This window comes from Macrosteles quadrilineatus, unplaced genomic scaffold, assembly GCF_028750875.1.
Source record: "Macrosteles quadrilineatus isolate MER2022 unplaced genomic scaffold, UCM_ALF_1.0 Scaffold_1__1_contigs__length_201487025, whole genome shotgun sequence".
Classification (NCBI taxonomy): Eukaryota; Metazoa; Arthropoda; class Insecta; order Hemiptera; family Cicadellidae; genus Macrosteles; species Macrosteles quadrilineatus.
In genome coordinates this window covers 9851556-9875776 of record NW_026542594.1, presented here as the reverse complement: position 1 = coordinate 9875776, position 24221 = coordinate 9851556, and the positions used below count along the sequence as shown (strand labels likewise).

General features: G+C 36.4%; 1 protein-coding gene across 1 annotated transcript in view; it reads left to right on the top strand.

The window, feature by feature from the left end:
* The window catches only part of LOC128994973 (zinc finger SWIM domain-containing protein 8 homolog), a 197732-nt gene that overhangs the window by 30892 nt on the left and 142619 nt on the right, over window positions 1-24221 (top strand). The window contains exons 3-6 of the mRNA XM_054419837.1: window positions 2314-2471; window positions 2606-2779; window positions 4888-5024; window positions 21647-21842. Coding sequence (XP_054275812.1) covers window positions 2314-2471; window positions 2606-2779; window positions 4888-5024; window positions 21647-21842 — 665 coding nt within the window. The remainder of the gene's footprint in view (window positions 1-2313; window positions 2472-2605; window positions 2780-4887; window positions 5025-21646; window positions 21843-24221) is intronic.

Below are 24221 nucleotides of genomic sequence, written 5' to 3'. Positions count from 1 at the left end.
TTTTATTGTTATGCTTTGAAGAATTTTCCTAACCTAGCTTTTGTTTGTAAATGAACGTTACTGTTAGAAGATGAGTGAAATTGATAATGAAGCATATTGCTCGTAACCTCCTGAATATTGTCGGGTCAGGTAAAATCTTGTACGTTACACGTTACGCAAGAGCGTGTTTACATCACTTCGGTGAATTATGCAACTCGCCTTCGCTCGTTGCACAACATTCACCTGCGTGATGTAAAAACGCTCTTACTACACTTGTAATGTAAATAGCTATTAAACAGTGGCGTACTGTCATAGTAGGGGGCCTGGGGCGGCTATAGATGATAGGGCCGTTTTTACAAACATATATATAAGTGAAATAATATATACCATAGTACCCTGTTAAAAATAATTTTATGTTTAAAATAATTGTCAACAGGGTACCTTGGTGTTTATTAAATAGTAACCCTAAACAGAGATTAGAACTAAAAGAAATATATATGCTTTTAACACGTTCGCTACTGCAATAGTACGAAATTTTTCATTCACATGGACTAGGGACGCACATATGCGACGGCCGGTTTCTACCCATAGACTGCCGTCGCATATATGCAACGGCTAGTCACATTAAAATAGACTGCCGCCGCATATTTGCGTTGGAGATCTAATGTTATTAAAATGCTTATATCTTTGTAACGGTCTATTTGAAGGCACTGAATTCAATTCCCTGCAGTGGTCTACAGAGATGACTGACGCACAACTGCATCGCTTGGTCTGTGGATATGATAAAACTGATCTTTACTTTTCTGCATCACTGTATGTATGTATGCAGTATGTATGCTGCATTATCCTATGTAGCTTTTATATTTGTTCAGTTATAAACTATTCTTGAATACTCTGTTTTATATCTACTTTCACCTCAAAACACAAACAAAAATTAACCATCGCATATATGCGACGTTTGATCTATTTCAAGAAAACTATGATAATTTTCACTATTGTCTTCGCTGTAGACTGGGCGTCGCAAATATGCGACATTACAAAAGGTTATAAAAAATACAAAAAAAAAAACAAGAATAAATTATTTACAAAGACGATTGTAGCGTATTACAATGTAAATGATCGCTGTTTTACAGGTTTTCGCCCGTGGTCTGTGTGTACTGTTATCCAAGTGACAGCCGGTCTATGTGTAAGATTCAAAAGTATACCTCGGTCTGTGGCAATGACCGCGGCGTCGCATATATGCGACACTCAGTAGTGAACATGTTAATGTATTTTGTATCACTGATTAAATGAGCTTACTGCAACTATTTTAAAAGTAATCTATCTTTTATTTGAGAAAAATTGAATGAATGCTAAATTAAATTTTCCTTTAAGCTTTTAACATTTTATGTTTTTATGAGTTGGAGATTCGTAATGAGCACGAGCACAACAAGAAGTGACACAAATCGGGGTTTTTTCTGTCACTTCTTTTAATTTTTTTTATTTAGGAGAAAGGACTACTATTTTTTTATAAAATATATTATTATGTTATCTTTAGATTATACATTATATTTTGTAATTAATTGTTATATTATGATCATCATTATATTGTTCGGAACTAGTGGTCCAAACGACTTCTGCGATCGGGGCAAAAATGAACGATATTGTACTCGGTGAAGACAAAATCGAGAGCGTCCGTGTTTGCGGGGTCGTAATCTCTGTCTCCCGTGGTCGTGCAGGTTATCTCCGAGACGGCGGAGAAATCATTCCTATGTTTACGGTGGAATAGTGAACATCTTTCGCGGACGCAAGGATATATTCTACATGCGGAAGTCGTTAACATCTCCCGCAAACGTGGACAACATTATCGGCCCCCGCGATCGCGGCAAAATCGTGAACACGGAACATCTTTTGCGGTTGCGAGACCTTAATTATCGTCTTCCGCGATCCGTGATTTTCGATCGTGCAATCTTTGCAGACGCCTGCGGCAATTGTGAGAACAGATTATTATATTCAAATTTATTTTCCTAGAGAAAATATGTTTTTGAGACCCAAGTGAGGCCCCTTCCTAGGAAATTCGCGTAATCGGCAGGTTTACTGCGGCGGCCTGGGGTATTTAAGTTTGTACCAGGAGATGTAAAAATGAATACAATTTTTTCTGTAGACCATAGTCTTACCATAATAACTTCAGACAATTACTTTCCCTCAATAATGATTAACAAGAAAAAATGAAATATCTTTCTAAATAAATCTAGCTTTAAATCTGTTTATAAGTTTATAATGGTTTCGTTTATAAAATTTAGTGATTTATTGGACTCTACTTGTTAGACACTAATTTCTCATTGTTTGACTCAGGCTTTCACCTCAGTGCAAGTGTGTCGGCCAGTATAAGCACGTACAATGTAGCTGTAACATTTGACCGCAGACGCATTACCTCATGCAACTGTACCTGCAACTCTACTGCTTACTGGTGTTCACACATTGTTGCAGTATGTCTACACAGGATTCATCAGGTACTTAGAGATACTAGTCTAAAATAAGAGGTTGTGATAACAGTTCAGATTTAATTTGATACTAAATCATGTTTTTACGTAGCCGGTTGTGTGGGGTAGTGCTATACCATTGGCCTATTTCTGTTATGTTTCAGCCAACACAAGTGTGTCTGCGAGCACCAGTGAGTGAGTCGCTGTCTAGACTACAGAGGGATCAGTTGCAGAAGTTTGCTCAGTACCTCATCAGTGAACTGCCCCAGCAGATACTGCCCACTGCTCAGAGACTACTAGACGAGCTCCTCTCATCTCAGCCCTCCGCCATCAACTCTGTAAGTCACCTGCAGATTATATGTAACATGTATACCTCACTTTAAACTTAGACAGTCATATAAATTATTATTTAAAGAATAAAAAATATTAACTCTATCTTTAATGTACATTCTCCAAACTTTGATGTTTATTAAAAAAATCTAATCTTTATGAATGACAATTTTAACCATAGCTACCTATTCAGTGACCGAATTAATTTTCAACTGTTTAGATTGACACTTTCTGAAACCTGACATGGGTAAAAAAATTATGATAAGTTGCTAGTGCATATTAAATGTACTAATTAATTCATCAGTCATTTAACACGTTCGCTGCGGGCCACTCCCCGGTGTGTGCTCTAATTCCTTTCTGCCTCCGCTCACCGGCAAGTGCCAGCATTGCCTACATTCCATTTAATTTCTGCACAGCAGCACACCAGTCTGAGGAACATGTATTTTTATGTCTGTGTTTAGCTAGGAACGGGTGCTTTATTGTAGTGTAGGTTGGTAGTAAATTTCCCCGTAAAATCCCCTTCTGGCAAGCTTGGAAATCAACTTGTTGTCCCGTCTATCTCCCTCCAATTGGCAATACAGCGAGACTGGCTAGTTCCAAACAGTGCTGCTATCTCTGAGTGTTTCAGCAAATTACGTTGACTGTTGTTGTAACGCATCACATCACCGCACGTCATTTGCTATTTGTCAGACCAAAATATTTTAGATCCAAACAGGTTCGTTCTACGCTGCGCCGCACCGGGTCTACACCTGAGCCATTGGTGGGCCGCAGCAAACAAATTAAAAACACATATGTCTAAGTTTCTTATAGGCCTAGATGAAGCATATTATAGTGTGCAAGATTTCCTAAATGATCACTTTGACCTATTCAAAATTCTTTTGTAAATCTTGTTCTATCTTGTTTTAAGTTGTTTTGTAATTGAATTTGACAATTAATTTAACCTGCTATGCTGCTTCAATTGTAAAAGTTTATGTGAAAATAAATCATTGTTTTTACTTGACTATGTCGCTTTAACACGTTCGCTACTGCAATAGTACGAAATTTTCCATTCACATGGACCAGCGACGCACATATGCGACGGCCGGTTTCCACCCATAGACTGCCGTCGCATTGCGTCGGGGTTCTAATGTTATGAAAATGCTTATATCTTTGTAACGGTCTATTTGAAGGCACTGAATTCCCTGCAGTGGTCTACAGAGATGTCTGACGCACAACTGCGTCGCTTGGTCTGTGGATATATGATGATTGGTGACGTCATATAATAGTTGGAAAAACTGGTCTTTACTTTTCTGCACCACTGTATGTATGTATGCAGTATGTATGCTGCATAATCCTATGTAGCTTTTATATTTGTTCAGTTATAAACTGTTCTTGAATAATCTGTTTATTTTTTTACTTACTTTCACCTTAAACCACAAAAAAATGAACTGTCGCATATATGCGACGTTTAGTCTATTTCAATAAAACTATGATAATCTTCACTATTGCCTTCGCTGTAGACCAGGCGTCGCAAATATGCGACATTACAAAAGGTTATAAAAAGTACAAAAAAACAAGAATAATTTATTTACAAACACAATTGTTGCGTATTACAATGTAAATGATCAGTGTTTTACAGGTTTTCGCCTGTGGTCTGTGTGTACTGTTATCCAAGTGACAGCCGGTCTATGTGTAAGATTCAAATGTATACCCCGGTCTGTGGCAATGACCGCGGCGTCGCATATATGCGACGCTCAGTAGCGAACGTGTTAATGTTCATGTGTTAAATGTCTGCTTTTGTGTAATTATTTATTTATTGACTGTTAATGTTGACAACCTTCAAATGAAGGGACAAGACATAGTACTGACCTGATGTTGACTTTGAAAGAAGTTGAAACTGGTTGCACTATTGTTAAGTTATAAATTTTATGAAAGCAGACATATTACTAATTTATTGTACCATACATAATTAGTGTGGAAACAATGTGGGTAGGCCTAGTTCAAATATAACTTTTGATGGTTTTTTTTTTTTTTAGATAGTAATGTGTGATAACTAGGGTTCAACAAGCAAATTTCTGGAATAAGGCCTAATACTGTACACCTGTAAGCTCATTTCACTAATTGACAACTTTGTTAGGTATGTGGAGCTCCAGATCCCACGGCTGGTGCCTCAGCAAACGAACAAACTTCATGGTACCTAGATGAAAAGACACTTCATGACAACATCAAGAAAATACTCATCAAATTCTGTGTGCCTGCTCCTATAGTATTCAGGTATATTTGCAGTCTAGTGATAGTGATTTATGCGATGAAGAAATTCTTGAAAATTAGAGAAATCCTGCTGAGCTTCCTCTAGTTTTTGAACGAAGCTCCTAGAGATCAGCATTATATAAACTTTGTAATCGCTTTACACAATAATGGCTGAACATATTTTACCCATTCTTACAGAGGTTATTTTTGAAAAACAGTTGGAATGTTATTTAACAAATACATTTCAATTTGATAATTCCAATTCAATTTAAAACTAACAACATGATATAAGTTAAAACAGCTTATGGGTTGCAATGGTGGTTATGAAATAACAATGTATCAATCAATCAATCATTCAGATGGGGACGCCACCTATGCGCTTATTTTAACCCAAATATGAGAGAAGGATGTGTGTAGAATGGAATTTAATGATCTGTGTAGCTAGCTTTGTTACTGACAGGGATAATTTATTTAAAGCCCAATGATCAGAAACAGAAACTAAAACAAATAGGCTACTGTAATTTAAATTTGAGATGGATCGATTTCAAAAGTTGATTCCGACTTTTGAATCAGAATCGAGAATCGCCCGCTTAAAAGTCGATTATGATACCGCTAGCGGAGATCTGCTCGATCGGAAAGTTACTGCTGATGCCGTGATCACGCAAGACGACGATGACGTTTTGTTACCGCAGGGTTTATTCAGAGTTTTGTCGTGACCGCAGGAGACAATGATGATGTCTACACTACCGTGGAAAATGATTGAAATTTGCCACGATTGTGGAAGACGATGATGGTGTTCGGTTACCGTGGGGGTTATTCAGGAGTTTATCGTGACCGCAGGAAACAATGACGATGTCTACTGGGGCGTGGGAAATGAATCAGAATTTTGCTGCGATTGTAGAAGACAATACTAATTATCCATTCCTGCGGGGTCACCGAGTAACGTCAACGTCGTCGTCCACGATTGCGGCAAAATCATGAATATATCCTACGGCCATGTATACGTCATCATCGTCTTTTGCGGTCACCGAAACATGATCATCACTTCCATAAAGTTTAATACTCGTAAAGAGATTTATTCTAAAACTTGAATTTGATTCCCTACCTTTCACCTAGTTTATTACCTTAGTTTTGTAAGTTTAACACGTTGACTGCGCGTGCCAACTTTAGTCGGCGTCGCCAGCGCTCCCAGGTGGCGCGCGCCGACAAAAGTCGGCACCAGACCAACAGAAATATATTGAGTCAGTGTGAGCTTAGCCTCAGACGGAGACGTTATAATCGTTGCCAGCCTGCCAGCTTAGAATGCGAGCTTTACTTTGGTGTAGGTTGGTACTAAAATTTCCCGTAAAATCCTGTCTGGCAATGCTTTTGTCCCGGTTTCGGGGATTTTTTCTCTTCAACCCACATTACAAAGACACTGGATACGGATCCGTGCAGTGCTGCTACCTTTGGGTGTTTCAGTGAACTACATCCACTCTCGGGGTAACGCAGCCCAGTCACCACTGCTCTTTTGTGATTCGTCTGACTGAAATATTTGAATGCCAATTGCGTTCGCTGATTCGGTTGCACGCCGGGGCTTCGCCCGCCACTGGGGAGCGCCTGTAAAGTCGGCAAGCGCAGTCAACGTGTTAATACCATTCTTAGTTGGTGTGGATTTTGTAACAGTAGGCCTACAAAATTTCCTTTATAATGACAGTGGGTAAATTAAAGAAAACTATATTTTTTAATCTTATCTGCTACCGGCGTAGTAGTCAAAAAACCATAAAAATTTACACTCTTTTCACTTTTTGCTAAATATCTCCTAAAGTATGCCTCTGACAGAAAGTGTTGCCTTATTCTTTCTTAGACTGGATAAAATTCGCAAAATTTTGAGACTAACGACTCCAGTACGTCTATTATTAGTGAATATACAATAATTTAAAAACTATAGAAATTTTTCAAAAAGTTAAAAAGATTCGTCATGGTCAATTATTTTGCGTCAAATTGTTAAAAATTCTCATCCACAAGAAAATATATACAGGAGTAAATTAAAGATAATTTAATTAGCTTTCATTTGAGCCCCAGCTAGCACTTATAGACCCAACGATCCTTTCAAAAATGGTAGATAATATGGAACGTGATCAACGGATATTAAAAACAGTGTGGAAATAATAAATTATCAAAATTATTTACAGTTTATACTCCTGTTGCATGTTGTTGTTAACGTTGACCAAAAACACCCGATCAGCTGATCAGAAAAGTTTTGTTCTGGTTTATGGTAAGATCTGACGATCTATCAGAGGATGGGTTGACCGAGAGACATGCAATTTTCAACAGTGTTTTGGCAAAGCGGGCAATGGGAATAAGTTAAATGATAAACATATGTGAGGTATTAAAAAAGCTTCTGTCTTATCCTTTGTCCCACTGGGGAACAGCATATATGGATATGTAGTCCAGGAGCTGAGGGGGTTTGAGCATGCATGAAAGTAGTACGCAATGTTATTGCTGATTACCAAAATGACGTATGTCGCCTATTACAAAAGTGGTCAATAAGGTTGGGATGGGAGGGGGTAAACATGGCGCTATGCGTTAAAACGCCGATATTTCGAAAACGGTAAAAGATAGAACATCGGTTAAAACGTCGTTGTAATTCTAAAAATGTGGACTACAATAATAATTATTAGGTCCGAGGTCGTATCTCTATAAATAAACAAGTTATTGTATAAAATATGTAAAAATGGACTTTTCGTGTAGTTTTTTTACCGAAAGTAGGCCTAGAATTAATTTGTGAGTGTCGCAAAGAAGTAATATGAAATATCTTTGCTGATAGTTGTAGTATGGACTGTGGTGATAAAAAATACACATGTTGCCTACTTTTGAGGTGGTCGGGAACTTGGGGGGAGGGGGGCAAAGATGGCGGAACGCGCTATGCATTGAAACGACTATAGCTCGATAACGGTATGATTACAAAAAGTCGAAAACAAGTCACCAAAACAAACGTACAATAATCACCACTAGGCCTAAGCAGATTCTCCACTCTCCTAGGGGGTCGTTGCTGACTACACAACTCGGGCTTCGCTCTAACTATCCAATAGTTAAGCCCAGAGTGCCTAAAACAAAGAGAGTTACACGACGACTTGCCAATAAAAACCACAACGCGAGTTATCGCCAGGCGGGGTCTACTCGGCCACTATAATCCAATAAACGACTCTAATGCCCAAGCTAACAATCAAACAGTTCACTCAGTAATAATACCGTATAATAATCCAAGTGCACTATAGGCAGAGTGACAAAACCTCTAGTAGCTGGTCTCAAAAAAAATACCAAGCCAAACAAGCAAAACTAAATGTAAATTGCACTACTATTAAATTATTGAGCTACTTAGTAGCAGAGAAATAAATATTAAATACGTTGGAAACACTAGATGAATATATTATCTGATAGCCGGCACTCCGCTATCCAAGCTACCAAGATAACGTGTTGGATTACTAGCCAAGCTGTTCAGGTTAAAATTAAAATTATTAAATGATTAACCAATAAAACCCTACTACTACTGCCACTGCTACTACTATCAATATTATATTATAGTTAGCTGGGCTTCTGTTAATAGGCTAATAAAGTTAGCTACTAGCCTACTGGCCGTGTGCTTCCAACTACAAACGCCAAATCGTGCAGCCTAGGTTTGTTGGGCCTCAGAGTTACCGGTAATATAATTAACTCTTAACACAACGCAAAATAATATCTACTAGAGTCGATAAACTATATTATTTGCGATTTAGAGCTTGCCCAGAACCGTCAGGTATATACTGTACAATTATTCCTGACATCCTAGCTACCGTCAGGCTTTGACCAGCACATTTACAGCTTAACCAATAAAATCAGAGATGAATGTTTTAGTATTAACTATCAACTCTTAAACCAAAATGCAAGGAACGTCGTCCACTCACCACTAGTGGGTCTCAACACCCAATTCAACACCAACACTCGGCAATATCACACCACCAATGTACTCCAGTACACCTGTCGTCGACACCAGACACCGAACTATCCTCACTGCCCGGGATCCACGACTCGAATGTCCGTCCTAGGCTATCCTGAAAATCTAGGATACCGGAGGCTTATCGGAACTGATAAGCCGGGTCAAAGGGCGCTAGCTCGCTTCGCCGCTGCCGCTAGTTGATGCCAACAATAGGTGCGCGGCCAAATAGCAAATATTTACACCATAGGAAAAATAACTCGTTACAAAGGAGCGAAGCTCATCGTTGGAAAACCCTTTGACAAAGTAGCTTTTAAACGGACCAAGTGGCAACATTGGCTTTACACACAAGATCTATTAAACTGTCCAACAATAATGTAGTTATTGATCCAGTTACAATATTTCAGCGAGTTTGCATAACTAAACAGTCAGAAAATTATTTACAGGAATACTTCAAGTACAAAATGGCCGGTTCCCTTTGTCTTTGTATGGGATGCGAAAAGACCTCACTCTATTCTGCTTTCTCTCCTCTCTCCTACAAACTAATAGAAGCCAAAAAATACGTCTCTTTAGATGGTGGTTATCGTCTGCACAAAGTGGTCTGGCAGCGGAAAAGTTCAGTAGCATCAGTTGTCTCGGGTTAAGATTCAAGATTTATTGAGCCGTTCGGTTTATAACAATTGGCCAAGTCACTAACACTAAACTAAAATACAAAACAGAGATGCATTCCTCTTGATTTACAAAACAAAATGTCCAAAGAGCACATACAAATGTCCAAAGAGCACACCATGCATAATAGATAAATAAATAAAAAAAAAAACTGCAAAACAAAACTGTAAAACAAGCAGCGGAGAAAAAAAATATAAAAATTAACAAAGCAGAGAAAAAGCAAAACGGAAAACTTAAAAACCACACTCATACCTGTAGGCAAGGTTTAGGTAATATAAATATATGTATGTATTTTTGTTTTCTTTATTTCTTTCTAATTCATTGTGTGGGTATCTGAATTCCAAAACTCCTGCAAGGAGTAAAATGGGTTTGCCACCAACCAATCTTTAACACACCTAGCAAAAGCTTTTGCAGGTTTCCTTCTTACTTGCAGAGGTATGGTGTTAAAAAAGGCTATACCTGCAACAGGAAAAGAATTCAAAGTTTTGGTTAGCCTAACCCATCGATCTCTATTATTACTACAGCTGGATCGCGCGCTGCACTGCTCAGAGATACACACGTATCGGTCCGCCGCTCCCCCCACCACTCAAGGGTGTTACTGTCTCTCTCTTACTCATTACGTCTTATGGCGTTTCCGCGTTTGCGCTCACAAAATACGCTATATCTCTGTTCATAGTGGCTCGATTGTCAATTTGTTTACACAGTTGTAATCTGCATGAAATAGCGGAGATTATGGTATATGTTTTATATCAAAATAATTATTTTTTAGATTATATTTATACTTAAATCTACCAAATACGGTTTTTAAGCCGCTTTTTAAATTAATTATGAAGCTGTTATCAATGCTAATGATTAATTAACTTAATTTAGCATACACACTTATGTTTTTAATGTTTAATCTTATGTTTTTTATGCATTTAACGTGTAGGAGAGGAGGACCCATGCTGATCCGCAGCTTTAAAATAAATATATTATCCAAGAAAATCAAATTTATGATTTTGATTGAGTAATACAGTATCTTGAGCTTAACTGATTCAAACGATCAATAAATCAAATTAAAGCCTATAAGTTACTGATTATTTTGAGTAAAAAACATATAAAAAATATGAACAATACTGGAGCTATTGATTTTTAATCATAGAAATGTAGCGTGTCACCGTCCCTAAATCAAGTGTCATATTTAGTTGTTTTTTTTTGCTTTTGTATTTAGGTCAAGTTGTAACAGTCTCAGTTCTTTTCTGCTTTTTAGGCTTATCTAACGGCGAATCTCGTGATTTCAATGCAAGTGTAAGGACAAAGAGACGCGTTGAAGTTGCTATGATCCCGTATTGGAATAGGGAGGGGGCACACGGGCAATGTCATCTAGGTATTAATCGCACTTCGCCCATAGTACTGTCGACATCATTGCTCTTGCTCATAATGAATATATAATCACACATTCGCATCTAATAGTTCAAATAAACCTTAAGCATTCAGCATCAAAATTATTATTATTATTTTATCTTCCCAATCTCATTAGGGCCTACTCTCTATTAATTAGAGTAGTGGTGGCTGCGATACCTCTTGAAGACCCTTGACTTTTCTCGCGACCTGGACAGAAAAACCTCATGAAAATAGTTTTTATGTTGCTTCTTCGCCTTGCATTTGCCTGAAACTCGTCCGATTTGAATAACTCATAGCTTATGTGAAAGCCGGTATTTCACAGAAGGTTCTTAAACCATACTATAGGATTATAATTATAGATTGTGAAATACATCTTAAATTGATGTGAGAATTCAAAAATTAATTAAACTATTTTTTTTGAAAAAAAAAAAAACACTAGATACATATAATATGCCATTACTTTATGGCAAATCTCGACGTGCATACCTTTAATTTTACACCTCAATCATTGAAATCGGTCGTGTAAAAAGCCAAATGAACTTGGAAAAGAAAAACCTAATTTGTTTAATATATAAGATTTTTCATATTAGTTATAAATTATGCTTCATACAGCTAACTTAACCAACGTCATATATTTATTTGTTCAGTTGGAGTGCCAAATGAAACGAGCCCCAAAAGGTTTAGAATAGGTTATGAGAAAAACATGTTATTTACGAAACAAACCATTTGTGTATGGCAATAATATTGCAATACAATACAATTGTAAAGACATCTACAATTTTACAATTTACAATTTCCTATATGTTTTTGAACAGTACAGTATTAATTTGTACAACTTTTGCTGAAGAACGAATTTCCTTATGTCCTAAAATAACCCTAAATATGTTCCTAGACTTACAATTAATTGTATAATTTTGAAAACTTAAAAACTATAACAAAATTATGACAACTTCTCTAATACCTGACGCTTTTGTCATTAAATCAACTTTAAGCGGGTTTAAAGTGATTTGTTTATAAGTACAAATTAGTATGCATTTAGTAAATAAGATAGCCTCAGAACCCTATTTAAAGAGGCTTAATAATAATAATTTACTAAAAAATATTAAGCCAGGCACATTTCTTGTTTTAATAATGGTACAACGGGTCCCCGTGTGCCCCCTCCCTATTCCAATACGGGATCATAGCAACTTCAACGCGTCTCTTTGTTCTTACACTTGCATTGAAATCACGTGATTCGCCGTTAGATAAGCCTAAAAAGCAGAAAAGAACTAAGGAAATTGTTACAACTTGACCTAAATACAAAAGCAAAAAAAAAAAAAACTAAATATTACACTTGATTTAGGGACGGTGACACGCTACATTTCTATGATTAAAAATCAATAGCTCCAGTATTGTTCATGATTTCTATATGTTTTTGACTCAAAATTTGATTTATTGATCGCTTGAATCAGTTAAGCTCAAGATACTGTATTACTCAATCAAAATCATAAATTTGATTTTCTTGGATAATATATTTATTTTAAAGCTGCGGATCAGCATGGGTCCTCCTCTCCTACACGTTAAATGCATAAAAAACATAAGATTTAACATTAAAAACTTAAGTGTGTATGCTAAATTAAGTTAATTAACCATTAGCATTGATAACAGCTTCATAATTAATTTAAAAAGCGGCATCAACAAACCGTATTTAGTAGATTTAAGTATAAATATAATCTAAAAAATAATTATTTTGATATTAAACATATACCATAATCTCCGCAATTTCATGCAGATTACAACTGTGTAAACACATTGACAATCGAGCCACTATGAACAGAGATATAGCGTATTTTGTGAGCGCAAACGCGGAAACGCCATAAGACGTAATGAGTAAGAGAGAGACAGTAACACCCTTGCGTGGTGGGGGGAGCGGCGAGCGGTCGGACCGAAAACCCAGCACACAGCGCGCGATCCAGCTGTAATAATAATAGAGATCGATGGCCTAACCCTATGTCTATGTACATTAGAAGAGCTCCTGGTTGCATGGCTATGTAGACAATAGACAATAGACAATGAACAATGAAAAGAAAAGGACCGAGTATAGAGCCCTGTGGTACCCCATACTTAACATTAAGCTGGCCTGAGTTGCTTCCATTCCAAGAGACAGTTTGCGTTCTATCAGATAAGTAAGATCTGAGGATTGAAAGAGCATTACCCCTCACTCCATATTTTTCAAATTTAGACTGTAAAAGATTGTGGGACACACAATCGAACGCACGAGACAGATCACACATCATTACAGATAGAGAATTCTTAGCTTCAAAGGCGTTCAGAATAGTTTGTACAAGGAAGTCTACTGCCTGGACAGTGGACTTCCCCTTTCTAAAACCAAATTGAGCAGGGGTGAGAAGGTTATGCTCCTCAAAGTAGGTATACAGCTGCTCAAGCATGATAGCCTCAAAAACTTTGGCAAAGATAGGAATTATGGATATTGGTCTATAGCTTTTGAGATCATCTTTTGGGCCCTTTTTGTAGATGGGGACTGTTCGGCTAATTTTAAGAGTTTCAGGAAAAACACCTTTTGCAAAAGATGTGTTAACAAAATGAGCTATCATAGGAGCAATGACATATACAATTTTCTTTAAGAGCTCAACATTCATATCATAATAATCTACACTCTTTGAGCTTTTAAAGCGTTTCACAATCTTAATTACAGTCTCTGGACTCACAGGATGCCAGGTGAAGGAAGCTTGGGAAATGGGTATAGAATCAAGGCTAGCAGGATTGGTGTCATTTGGTCTGGAAGGTATACAGTTTTTAACCAGATCATCAACAGACTCTACAAAAAAATGATTAAATTCATCTGCACTAGAAAAATCTCTGGGTGGGTCAGGAGTAGGACCTTTTAACCTTCGTATGTGATCCCACGCAGCCTTACAGGGATTGGGTGACTCACAGATGGAAGTGGCCACTGCTACCTGCTTGGCTTCCTTTACCCTGGTACGGTACTCCCTTCTCAATCTCTGGAGTTCAGGCAGTAGGTGGGGCATGCTTTTGGACCAGTCAGCAATAGCTAAAATGAAGTTCTTAAACTGGGCAAGTTCAGGGGTGTACCAGTTCTTTGACTTAGGAACACCTCTACTTACACCTATAGGCTTGGATTTGGATGTTTTATAGACAAGAGGAAAGCAAAAGTCAAAAATATCTTTAAGGCTTTTAAAGAAGCTGTCAAAAGTCAAAGTAAAACTTTGTGATAATATATCATCATACCATACTATGGCCTGATTTGTTAAGTACTCCAAAAACCTGTCTGTGTTAGTGTCATTAAGTACCCTGAAAGAGACAGTTCTAGTAGGTTTAACCACTTGCTCAGGTTTTGGGCTTAATTTGGTCAAGTCTAGTCTAAAAAACACATGCTTATGATCAGATATTTGGTCAGAGCTAACACAGGCACTGTAATTCCAGCTGTCAATATTAGTTATGACAGTGTCCAATGGAGATTCTCCCCTGGTTGCCTCATCCACACTAAAAAAAGGTTAAAGCTTCTCAGAATGTTTGTAAAGCCTTTTACCTCGTTGGGGTAGTAGCGGGGATTTACATTGTGATCAGTACCAATTATGAGAGAGAAGTTCAACGTGACTAGATAAGTCAAGCATAATTCAAATAAGTAGAAAAACCTCTCAAAACTACCATTAGGCGAGCGATACATTGTGACTATTATAAGGGTTAAATCAGGGATTATGATACCTGTAAACTCACCATGCAATTCTTCACAGTACATACTCAAATCCAGTGGTAAGTATTCCCATTTTCTATGAAGATAAATAGAAACACCGCCCCAGGGAGTAACACGACAATAGCTAGAAACAAGATTAAGGCACAAGATATTTGAGTAAAAGTTTGTCTCTTCATTCAGTAGCCAGTGTTCAGAAACGCAGAGAGCATCCAATTTATGCACATCAGAGAGAATCTCGAGTTCATGAGTTTTATTTCTAATACACTGGATATTGATAGCACATACATTGAAATGAATAGGTTTACTAACTTCAGGATTAGTCCCAGCCACACTCAAGTTTTTTATTTCATTATATTCAAGTCTGTGAAAATCAGTGTGTTCAGGTTTACCCAAAGTAGGCTCTAGAAGTAGGCTACACTGTTCAGTCCCTTCCCTAAAAAAGTACGAGAGCGAGTAGCACTTCTAGGTAAAAATTCACGTACCAATGTTCCACTAGGCCAAAAGCTAGGGCTAAGTAACATTGAGGTTAGGTCCGTGTAAACACCAACTTTAAAAGATTTATACGAGCTGAATCTGGATTTTAGCTCCACACAGTCAGCATTGACACGAGAATCAGTCAAGAAAGTTTCAAGGTCGGTTTGTGTTACTTCTGGGGCCAAACGACTGACAAAAACCCATTCAAGCTTCTTCACTACTTTAATTTGACTCACGTTACATTTAGTACCAATAATAGGTTTTCTCCTGACCGATCGATTTACTATTGATAACGGCTTAGACGGTACAGACTTACCTAGGCTAACAGAAGTAGGTCTTGGCAAATTTGGCACAGAATTAGGCCTAGCTTCACTTACTGTTTGATACTGATCACTTTGGTTTACCGTAGGTATAAAATGATTCAAAACAGTTTGACGAGAGGCTGATAGGACTTCAGAGTACGAGAGATTAGGCTTAGAGGCTACACTGTCAACACGGTTTTCTAAACATTCACTGAATTCAGTAGCATGGTTGAGACATCCAGAATCGTCCTCAGACGTATCGAGAGATTAAATTTTATCAGTAGTCACTAGGCCTACTTCATTGGAGTCAGAAGTGGCAACACATTCACCAAGGCCAGGGCCTATGTTAGGGTTATGTTTGTCAAAAGTGGTATTAATCTTTCCAGGTTCAACTTTATCCAAGTTAGTCGATACAGCTAGGGCTTTGTCAAGTTTTTGATTAATTTCCAAGTTGTTAGAAACTAGGTCCTTTACAATACCAACAAGTTGTTCAACTGTAGTTTGGAGAGCCTGGAGAGGTGCTGTATTACTGCCAGGGACAGGCAGCAACAGGCAGCAGGTCTGACAGAACCAATTTACTCCTTTTATTGGAAGTATAATTTTGAAATTCTCATATTTATCTTCTGATATTTCAATACACTCAATATGGTACCAAATTTCACAAATGACGCCGCACAAAATAGCGGAATGCTTTTTTGTTACACTTTTAGAACAGACACCACACAACTTCTGCTTGCAACCAGTGGCCATGACACTTTTTACACCACCTACGTGAATTATCACTTTGGTAAGAACGTCTCAATTGTTTTTGACGGTGACCCAAGAAGCACTAAAACAGCGGAGAGACTTCGGCACTATGCTGTTCATTTAACTTATGAGCTAACATTTGATGAACTATTCAACTTCCTCAAGCTAAAGTATTATCTAATGATAAGAATAAAAGACGGCTGATCACACTTCTTTGTGACACCTTTGAACATCAGGTCGTAGAAGTGACCTGAATGTTTTTGATCGTGCTACAACTGCAATAGCCTCTAGTGTTTGCATGACATTGGCATAGTCACTAGGCCGAAGACAAAACACATCAAAACTTAAACTTCATTTGTTATAATTCTTCTAACGGTATTCAAATAACAATTTCCTGTCAAGTGTGTAAATTGCAATCCATTTTGTTGTATAAAAGCATTTGAGTTCAGATAATCCCATAGAAAGTAGGCCTACGGTATTTTCTAAAAAGTTGATAGCTAGAAAATAAAATGAGAAACGGTGGCCTAATTGATAAAATTATGTATCAGATGAAATCACAATGTAAATCATGTTACATAAATAAACACGTACATAATTATACGTTACATAAAAGTACAATCCCTCAAAACAACAGTTAGCTATGTCTTAAAAGGAAATAGTCTTTGTAACAAATCTATGGGGACAAAAGTGAGAAAATGCTTTATACAAGCGTAAAATGATTCAAACTATTGAGCTATCATTAACTATTATTAGTTTCCACTTTCCAAGGACGTTATTTCAACATAGCATTTCTAAAAATGTCAAAACATTTATATGAGCGTCTTTGCTGTGAAAATAATCGAATCAACAAGCAAATACTGTAACAACAATCAATATACTACGCAACATACTGTACTGCATTCGGATGAATCAGAAACAAGATGGTTATTTTAATGACACTATCGACACATTAGACATATGAAAAAAATTTAGTTAAGCTAAATATTAACAATCAACGTAACACCAAACACTTAATTTTAACCTTTTGTTCATTATTTTCTTTCACAAGTTTTACTTTTGTCTAGCCTAAAATATTTGTGAGCTTGTAGACAAAGCAGTTTGATCAAATCAAATCAAATCAAAAAATCCTTTATTCAAACAGTACATTTGTATACATGAATTGTGTCAAGTCAAGAATAAACATAACTATACATAACTATTGATTTGACATACTAATAGCTAATTGAAAAAGTCCCCGATCTTGTAGCAGCATTTATCTGACAACAATTTGAATAAACTGGTTTTAAATCTTTTAAAATCTGTCAAACCCTTTATGGTGCTAGGCAGGCTATTATACAATTTTATACCAGAGTAATATGGAGAATGTTCAATGGTGGAGGTGTTATGTCTAGGGTATGTAAGGCTATTCTTTTGTCTTGTGTTATAGTTGTGAAAATCAGAGTTATTTGGAAAATTTGATAAATTTTGTCTTATGTACAACATCAAACTATATACATATGTATATACTAGGAAAAGTAAGAATTTTATGATTTTTAAAAATACTCTTACAGGATTTTTTTCCTTTAAGTCCAAAAATAATACGGATAATTCTCTTTTGCATTTTAAAAACTTGTCAACCGATTTAGATAAAATAATGAACATAAAATGTGCTTTATTTAATTTTTTTACTACTTCACCAATATGATTTTGCCAAGTCAATTTTTGATCCACTGTGATGCCTAAGAATTTCACTGAGCTTACTGAATTTAGAGAAAGATTCAAATCTAATGTTGTTGATGGGTCTGATTTCTGGTAGTTTTTTTGGAATTCCATCATAAGAGATTTATCTTTATTTAACGCCAAACCATTTGCTTCAAACCATTTTTCTAGCTGAAGGAAATCTTGTTCAGCTGTTTGTTGCATGAAAATTTTACTATGATCAGTGAAAATAATGGAAATGTCATCAGCAAACATTACTGATTTTGACTTAAAAATCGAAGGTAGGTCATTAATATAAACCAAAAACAGTAGTGGACCAAGTATTGAGCCTTGTGGCACACCCTCTGTGACTAATTTGAAATCAGATTTCAGATTTATTAACCGTAGGTCCACACACTGTTTCCGGCTTGATAAAAACGAGGTTATCCACCTTAAAGCCATGCCTGACACACCATAAAAGTTTAGTTTTTGTATTAACAGGCTATGGTTTACACAGTCAAATGCTTTTGACAGATCACAGTAGAGACCAGCTACTGCCTGTGATCTGTCAAGAGCACCTGTGACTTCAGTAATAAAGCTAAAGATTGCATCTGTCGTACTCCGTCCCTTCCGGAATCCAAACTGACATGTATCCAAAATTTGGGATGTTTCAAAATGACCACACAATCTATTGAAGACGACTTTCTCAATTATTTTTGAGAAACTAGGCAATAAAGAAATAGGTCTGTAGTTGGATATATCTTTTGAGTCACCCTTTTTAAAGACTGGTATTATGTTTGATAGTTTTAATAGGTCAGGGAAAACACCAGTATACAAAGAAATGTTTATCAAATGAACAATGGGTTGAGCGATAAACTCTGAACTTGATTTCATTAATGAAGTTGAAATTTCATCCCATCCAGAGGCTTTAGATGACTTTAAGTCTTTTATTATGTTTTGCACTTCTTGAAGGTTCACCGGCTTAAATGATATAAGTTTGGACTCGGGAGGGATTCTACTGTGTAGGAAGCCAAGAGCTTTGTAAGAATCTGAACCAACATTCAAACTTTTACATGTATCAGAAAAAAATTCATTAATTTGATTTAGTTGCGTCCTGTCAGACACTGAATGCAACAAGAAGGGGTATCCTTTTCTGCTGTTGTCAGTTGTATTAGTCTCTTTTTTAACGATATGCCAGGCTGTTTTAGTTTTGTTACAGGATTCTTTAATCTGATTTCTGCTGTACAATATCTTAGCTGATTTTATACATTTATTTAATAATTTCTTGTATTCTTTTACATAATCTTTAAAACTTGTATCATTTGACACTTTACTAAGTTCATGTAATTCCCTTTTCCTTTTGCATGAGACTCTAATTCCAGTTGTTAACCACCCTTTATCACTATTTTTATTATAACATTTCTTATTTACTAAAGGAAAACAAGAATTAAAATGCAGTTTAAAAGTTTGAAGAAAACACTTATAAAGTACATTTACATCAGTCATTATTTCAGATTTGCTAAAAAATTCAGTCCATTGTTCATACTTCAAAACGTTAACAAAACTATCCAAATTTTTTTTACTATAATTTCTTTTTAAGGATGGACTGATTTTTTTCTTTGGTTCCAATTGCCTCTTTTCAAAATAAATATAATCTAAACATAAACACTGTGTTAAGTGGTCAGATAAACCATTTTCTAAAACTATTGCTTTTCACAAGTTAGGACAGAAATTTGTGATAATATTGTCAAGACAGGAACTAGAAACATTAGTAATTTGAGTTGGAACATTGAAATGTGTAAAAAAATTAAAGGAACGTAAAATTGATAAAAACTCTTCGGTATTTAAGTCAGAATTTAAAACATTGATATTAAAATCTCCTGCAAGTAAAACATGAGCCTTAGGGGTATTATTTACACAATAACTTAAAAGGAAATGGAGACGTTCAAAAAACACATCAAAAGCAGTTTTGGTATAAACAGTTGGTCTGTAGAGACACAGTACAATAAGATCTATGGGTTTAACTATCTGGACCCCACAACATTCAAAACTTGACTCAATCGTTAATTCTTCAAAATCAGGCCTATGTTTAATTTTAAAATGATCATTTACAAGGATAGATACTCCCCCTCTTTTCTGATTTTCCCTGCAGTAAGACGCAGCGTTTTGATATCCATCAAATTGAAATAGTGGGATTTTACAATTAGATGGGACCCAGTGTTCCGAAAAGCAAACTACATCCGGTTTTCTGTTGAAACTATTGAGGTATAAATTAATTTCATCAATTTTATTGTTTTGGGTGATGCCTTGGATGTTACAATGAAATATTGCAAATGATCTGTTTCCCAAAGACTTAGAGGTGTAAACAGAGCAACTGTTTACGTGTCTGTCACTGGAGGTTGAGTTGACTCTAAAAAACTATTGATGTGATTTAAATTAGTTCTATCAGGTGTAGAGAATCCTAGAAATTTATCATTTGCATTTCCCACACAACTATCATTTCTAAATGGAACTACAAAACTATCACTAATGCTATCTTGTTGAGGCCGGCTAACATTCACTGCACTATTCCCCTTATTGACTTTATAACCCCCCGTTTCACACACTGCTGGACACTCAGGAGATTGTGTTGACTCTGCTTGGCTGTGCTCTAACTCTACAACTGACTTGACTCCGTTACTTCCACATGGGCGCTGTTGGGAAGACTTCAGTGCAGACTCTCTCGCCATACTCTCGGCCACAAGAATTTCATGACGAAGTTCATTTATGAAGTTAGGAAAGTCGAGTCCATTATAAAGTTTTCTGGATGAGTTTTCTGGCTTTGCAACTACACATACTGCTGCCCCTGTCTTTATATGAAAGTGCACTATGTTCTTAGCAAAGTTTTCAATGGAGATACGGTCCCTCACACAGCCCATTGGAGAGCATACCAAGATTTTAAAGTTTCTTGTATTGACGTTGCTAACAAGGTGTGAAAAGCACAAATTATAATCTTCTAAAGAGGGTTTAGCAGAGAATTTTGATTTTGTCATAAGCCCGTAAATGCCTGCTCCGTTATCGGTTTGCTGGAACGATAGGTATTTGTTGAGAATGTCAGAGGTCTGTGGTCTTCCAAAAATCTTCTTAAAAGTTAGAGCCACGCCTGCGCTCATGTTTCTTTCTTCGTGAAAATCACTAGATATACAGTGCGCAAAAGCGACTGAGCTGTTGTTCTTCAAGCGGCTGATAACGTCAGACATATCTTCTTCAACTATTTTTATTCCTTCCTTCTCCTTTATAGTCTTATTGGTGTCAAGTTTTTTTATTTTTTCCAGCTGTGCTTTGATCTTTGTTTGTCATTGTTAGATCTTTGTTAGTTTCTTCTTTGGCTTGAGAGACGTCCGTTGGTACTTGTGGGAGCTGGCTTGTATTACTTTGTTCCAGTAAGGATGCTTCCAGTGAACAGTCAGACCTGGTAGTGGGGAGTGAATCAGATTCTTTTATTTAGTTTACTTTATCTTTGGTAGCGAGTGGTGGAATAATTGATAAAGAGTTGATTGAGTTATTGATGCAATACCAAAATCTCATTTAGTCGTTAATCAGCTGTTCACTTGCTTTTGCTTTAGGATTCATTCATCTGGAAGTAGAGCGAACAGAGATTTCGGTTCTCACGCCCTTGTTTTTCTTTATAATTTGCTCAAAGAGGCACAGAGAGTGTTGTATTATTGATGTTTGATTGTTTCAGTGATGTAAACTATCTGAGCAACACTGCGCCTCCCGCAGCGGCAGAATGGACCAGCCTGCTGCGACCACTGCGGGGACGAGAGCCGGAGGGGATGTGGAACTTGCTCTCCATAGTGAGGGAGATGTTCAAACGCAACGATCGCAACGCACTGCCTCTCCTAGAGATTATTACCGAGGAGTGTATGGCTTGTGAGCAGGTCAGTAGGCTACACACACAACAGGACAATGTTTTCCGATTCAAAGTTCAGTCCTGTCTATAGGATTAATAGGATTTTAAATAGTTTATTCTTGTTACCTTTTGCTTGTTGAGTATTTTTTCTCGTTGAACTTAAATTATTTTTTGTTTAAATTTGAGTATTGCTCAGCTCTTTTCTTGATAATTTATATTACCACTGTTTGCTTTTCATAGATACAAATTACTTTAGCTACTTTAGCAGACAATACCTTTGCTATTGTCTGCTTGCTAGTTCACTTTCATGTCTGCACTTTATAAATTAACTAGCAGTTAACCTGCGCGGGTTGCTGCGCTAATAACTATTATTTTAGATTGTAATTTTTTTCTTTACGATAAGTAATAAAAACGTATGCTAAAAACAAAATTTGGTACTTTCCTGTTAAAGGGAACATTCATTATTATCGATGATTTTTTTCGATATATCGATATTAACAAATTGAAACATATCAGCTGACAACTACGATAAATATTGTTCAGTATATGAAACTGTTATAAAAAAAATAACCAAACATAACTAACCAAACTTGCTGTAACATTTAAAAGTTCCGTGTTTAACTTGCCTTTTCTATTATCAAACCCAAACGGAAGTTTTAAATGGTACAGCAAGTTTGGTTGGTTATGTTAGGTTAGCTTAGGCGGGTTACACACCGGTATCGCGGATATGATGTTGTCGCCGATATTTTTCGTGCCTGCGACATGCCCCTCGAAAACCAACCTATGTTAACTTATGGAGCTTTACACACCAGTGTCGCAGACACGTTGCCCGCGACTCGTGTCGCAGACGCGTGTCTCGAGCGAACCAACCGGTTGGTGTTTGGACAGACATGTCTCGTGTCTCTTGGGCCCGCGCATGCGCAGAACACGTTTCTAGTAGTTTTGGCGCTTTTTTACTTACTTTATTGCTTTATGGTGTGGAATGTAGTATTGTGATATAATAATACTTCAATTGACACCATAAGGAAATTACGTAATACAATTAATTACAATGTATTTTGGAAAAATTACCATGAAGTTATCTTTAATGTTTTTGTAGAAAGAACAACAGCAACAACATATCATCTTCTTCTAAAGATGACATTAATTATTTTATTACATGTCGCAGACATCATGTCCGCGACATCAGAAATATCGGCGACATTATATCCGCGATACCGGTGTGTAACCCGCCTTAGAATAGTTTCATTTTTTAATCCATATAGACTATTTTAGCCTAAACAAGATCAGTTAGTTGTTGTTGTCAATTTGTATTTGTAATAGATCTGATCGGAAAACAAAAATATCGATATATCGAAAAAAATCATCGATAATAATGAATGTTCCCTTCAACAGGAAAGTACCCAAAATTTTAATATTTAGCCTATTTAACTTAATTGCCAGTGGATGAACAAAGTTTTTTTGTTTTTTCATTAGGTGTATATATACGTTTTTAGGCGTACCTACCACCACGTGAGCACACAACATACAGCTGTCCGTGTGAAAAGCATGCATTTTCTAAATTTAAACCGGCGATAGTCAGGAATTGCCCTATTGCCTTATGATGGTGATTACAAAGACGCAAAGGAAATTGTAGTCGCTTGAATTCAAAGGGTAATTTGGATGTAATCATCGGTATTCTTGGGATTAAGAATATTTCTCCTTTAAACTTACCACTGATGATTGTTGCTTTGATCAAGTTTGGTGTCATTTTTTGAATTGTCATAGTCTGGTTCCGTTTGACAGCTTGAGTGGATTAAAGTTAGCATTAGTAATATTAGGGGTGTGCGATGCAGCATGTTTTTTTTTTATTCAATGCATCGATGCGATTCAAAGAATTTCAATTCGACATGATTTTCTTTAAAAATTAAATACAACATGTGTTTCTGTAATGGATCCTTTACCTTAAAAAAAGTTGAAGTAAAAAATGTACTAGGCCTAAATAAAATTATGAACAAGAGTAATAGTTAGTTGCTGACCTAACCTCACTAATGGACACTGCTAATTTTATGGTTGGCCTAAGGAAATTCACCCTTCACTAACAATTAGAATAAGCCTATATATCAATATAGCAATCGTTAAGTTTATTATTATTGACCTGTATTAAATAAAATAAGAGTTTATTTTATGATGTAGGCCTAGTAAATTTGAAAATGTGAAAATTGTAACTTAATTTTCACATTTATATTTGTTGGCTTTCAATACTTCTGGATCATTCTTAAATCAGGACGAACCAAAAAAGTTGATAACCAGTGTTTACTGTCTATTTGATACATTATTGCATGCTATGAATAATAGATGTGAAATTAAAAATAAAGATTGAAAGTAATAAAAGTGTGTGTAAACTAAAAAGTTCAAAGAGATCAGT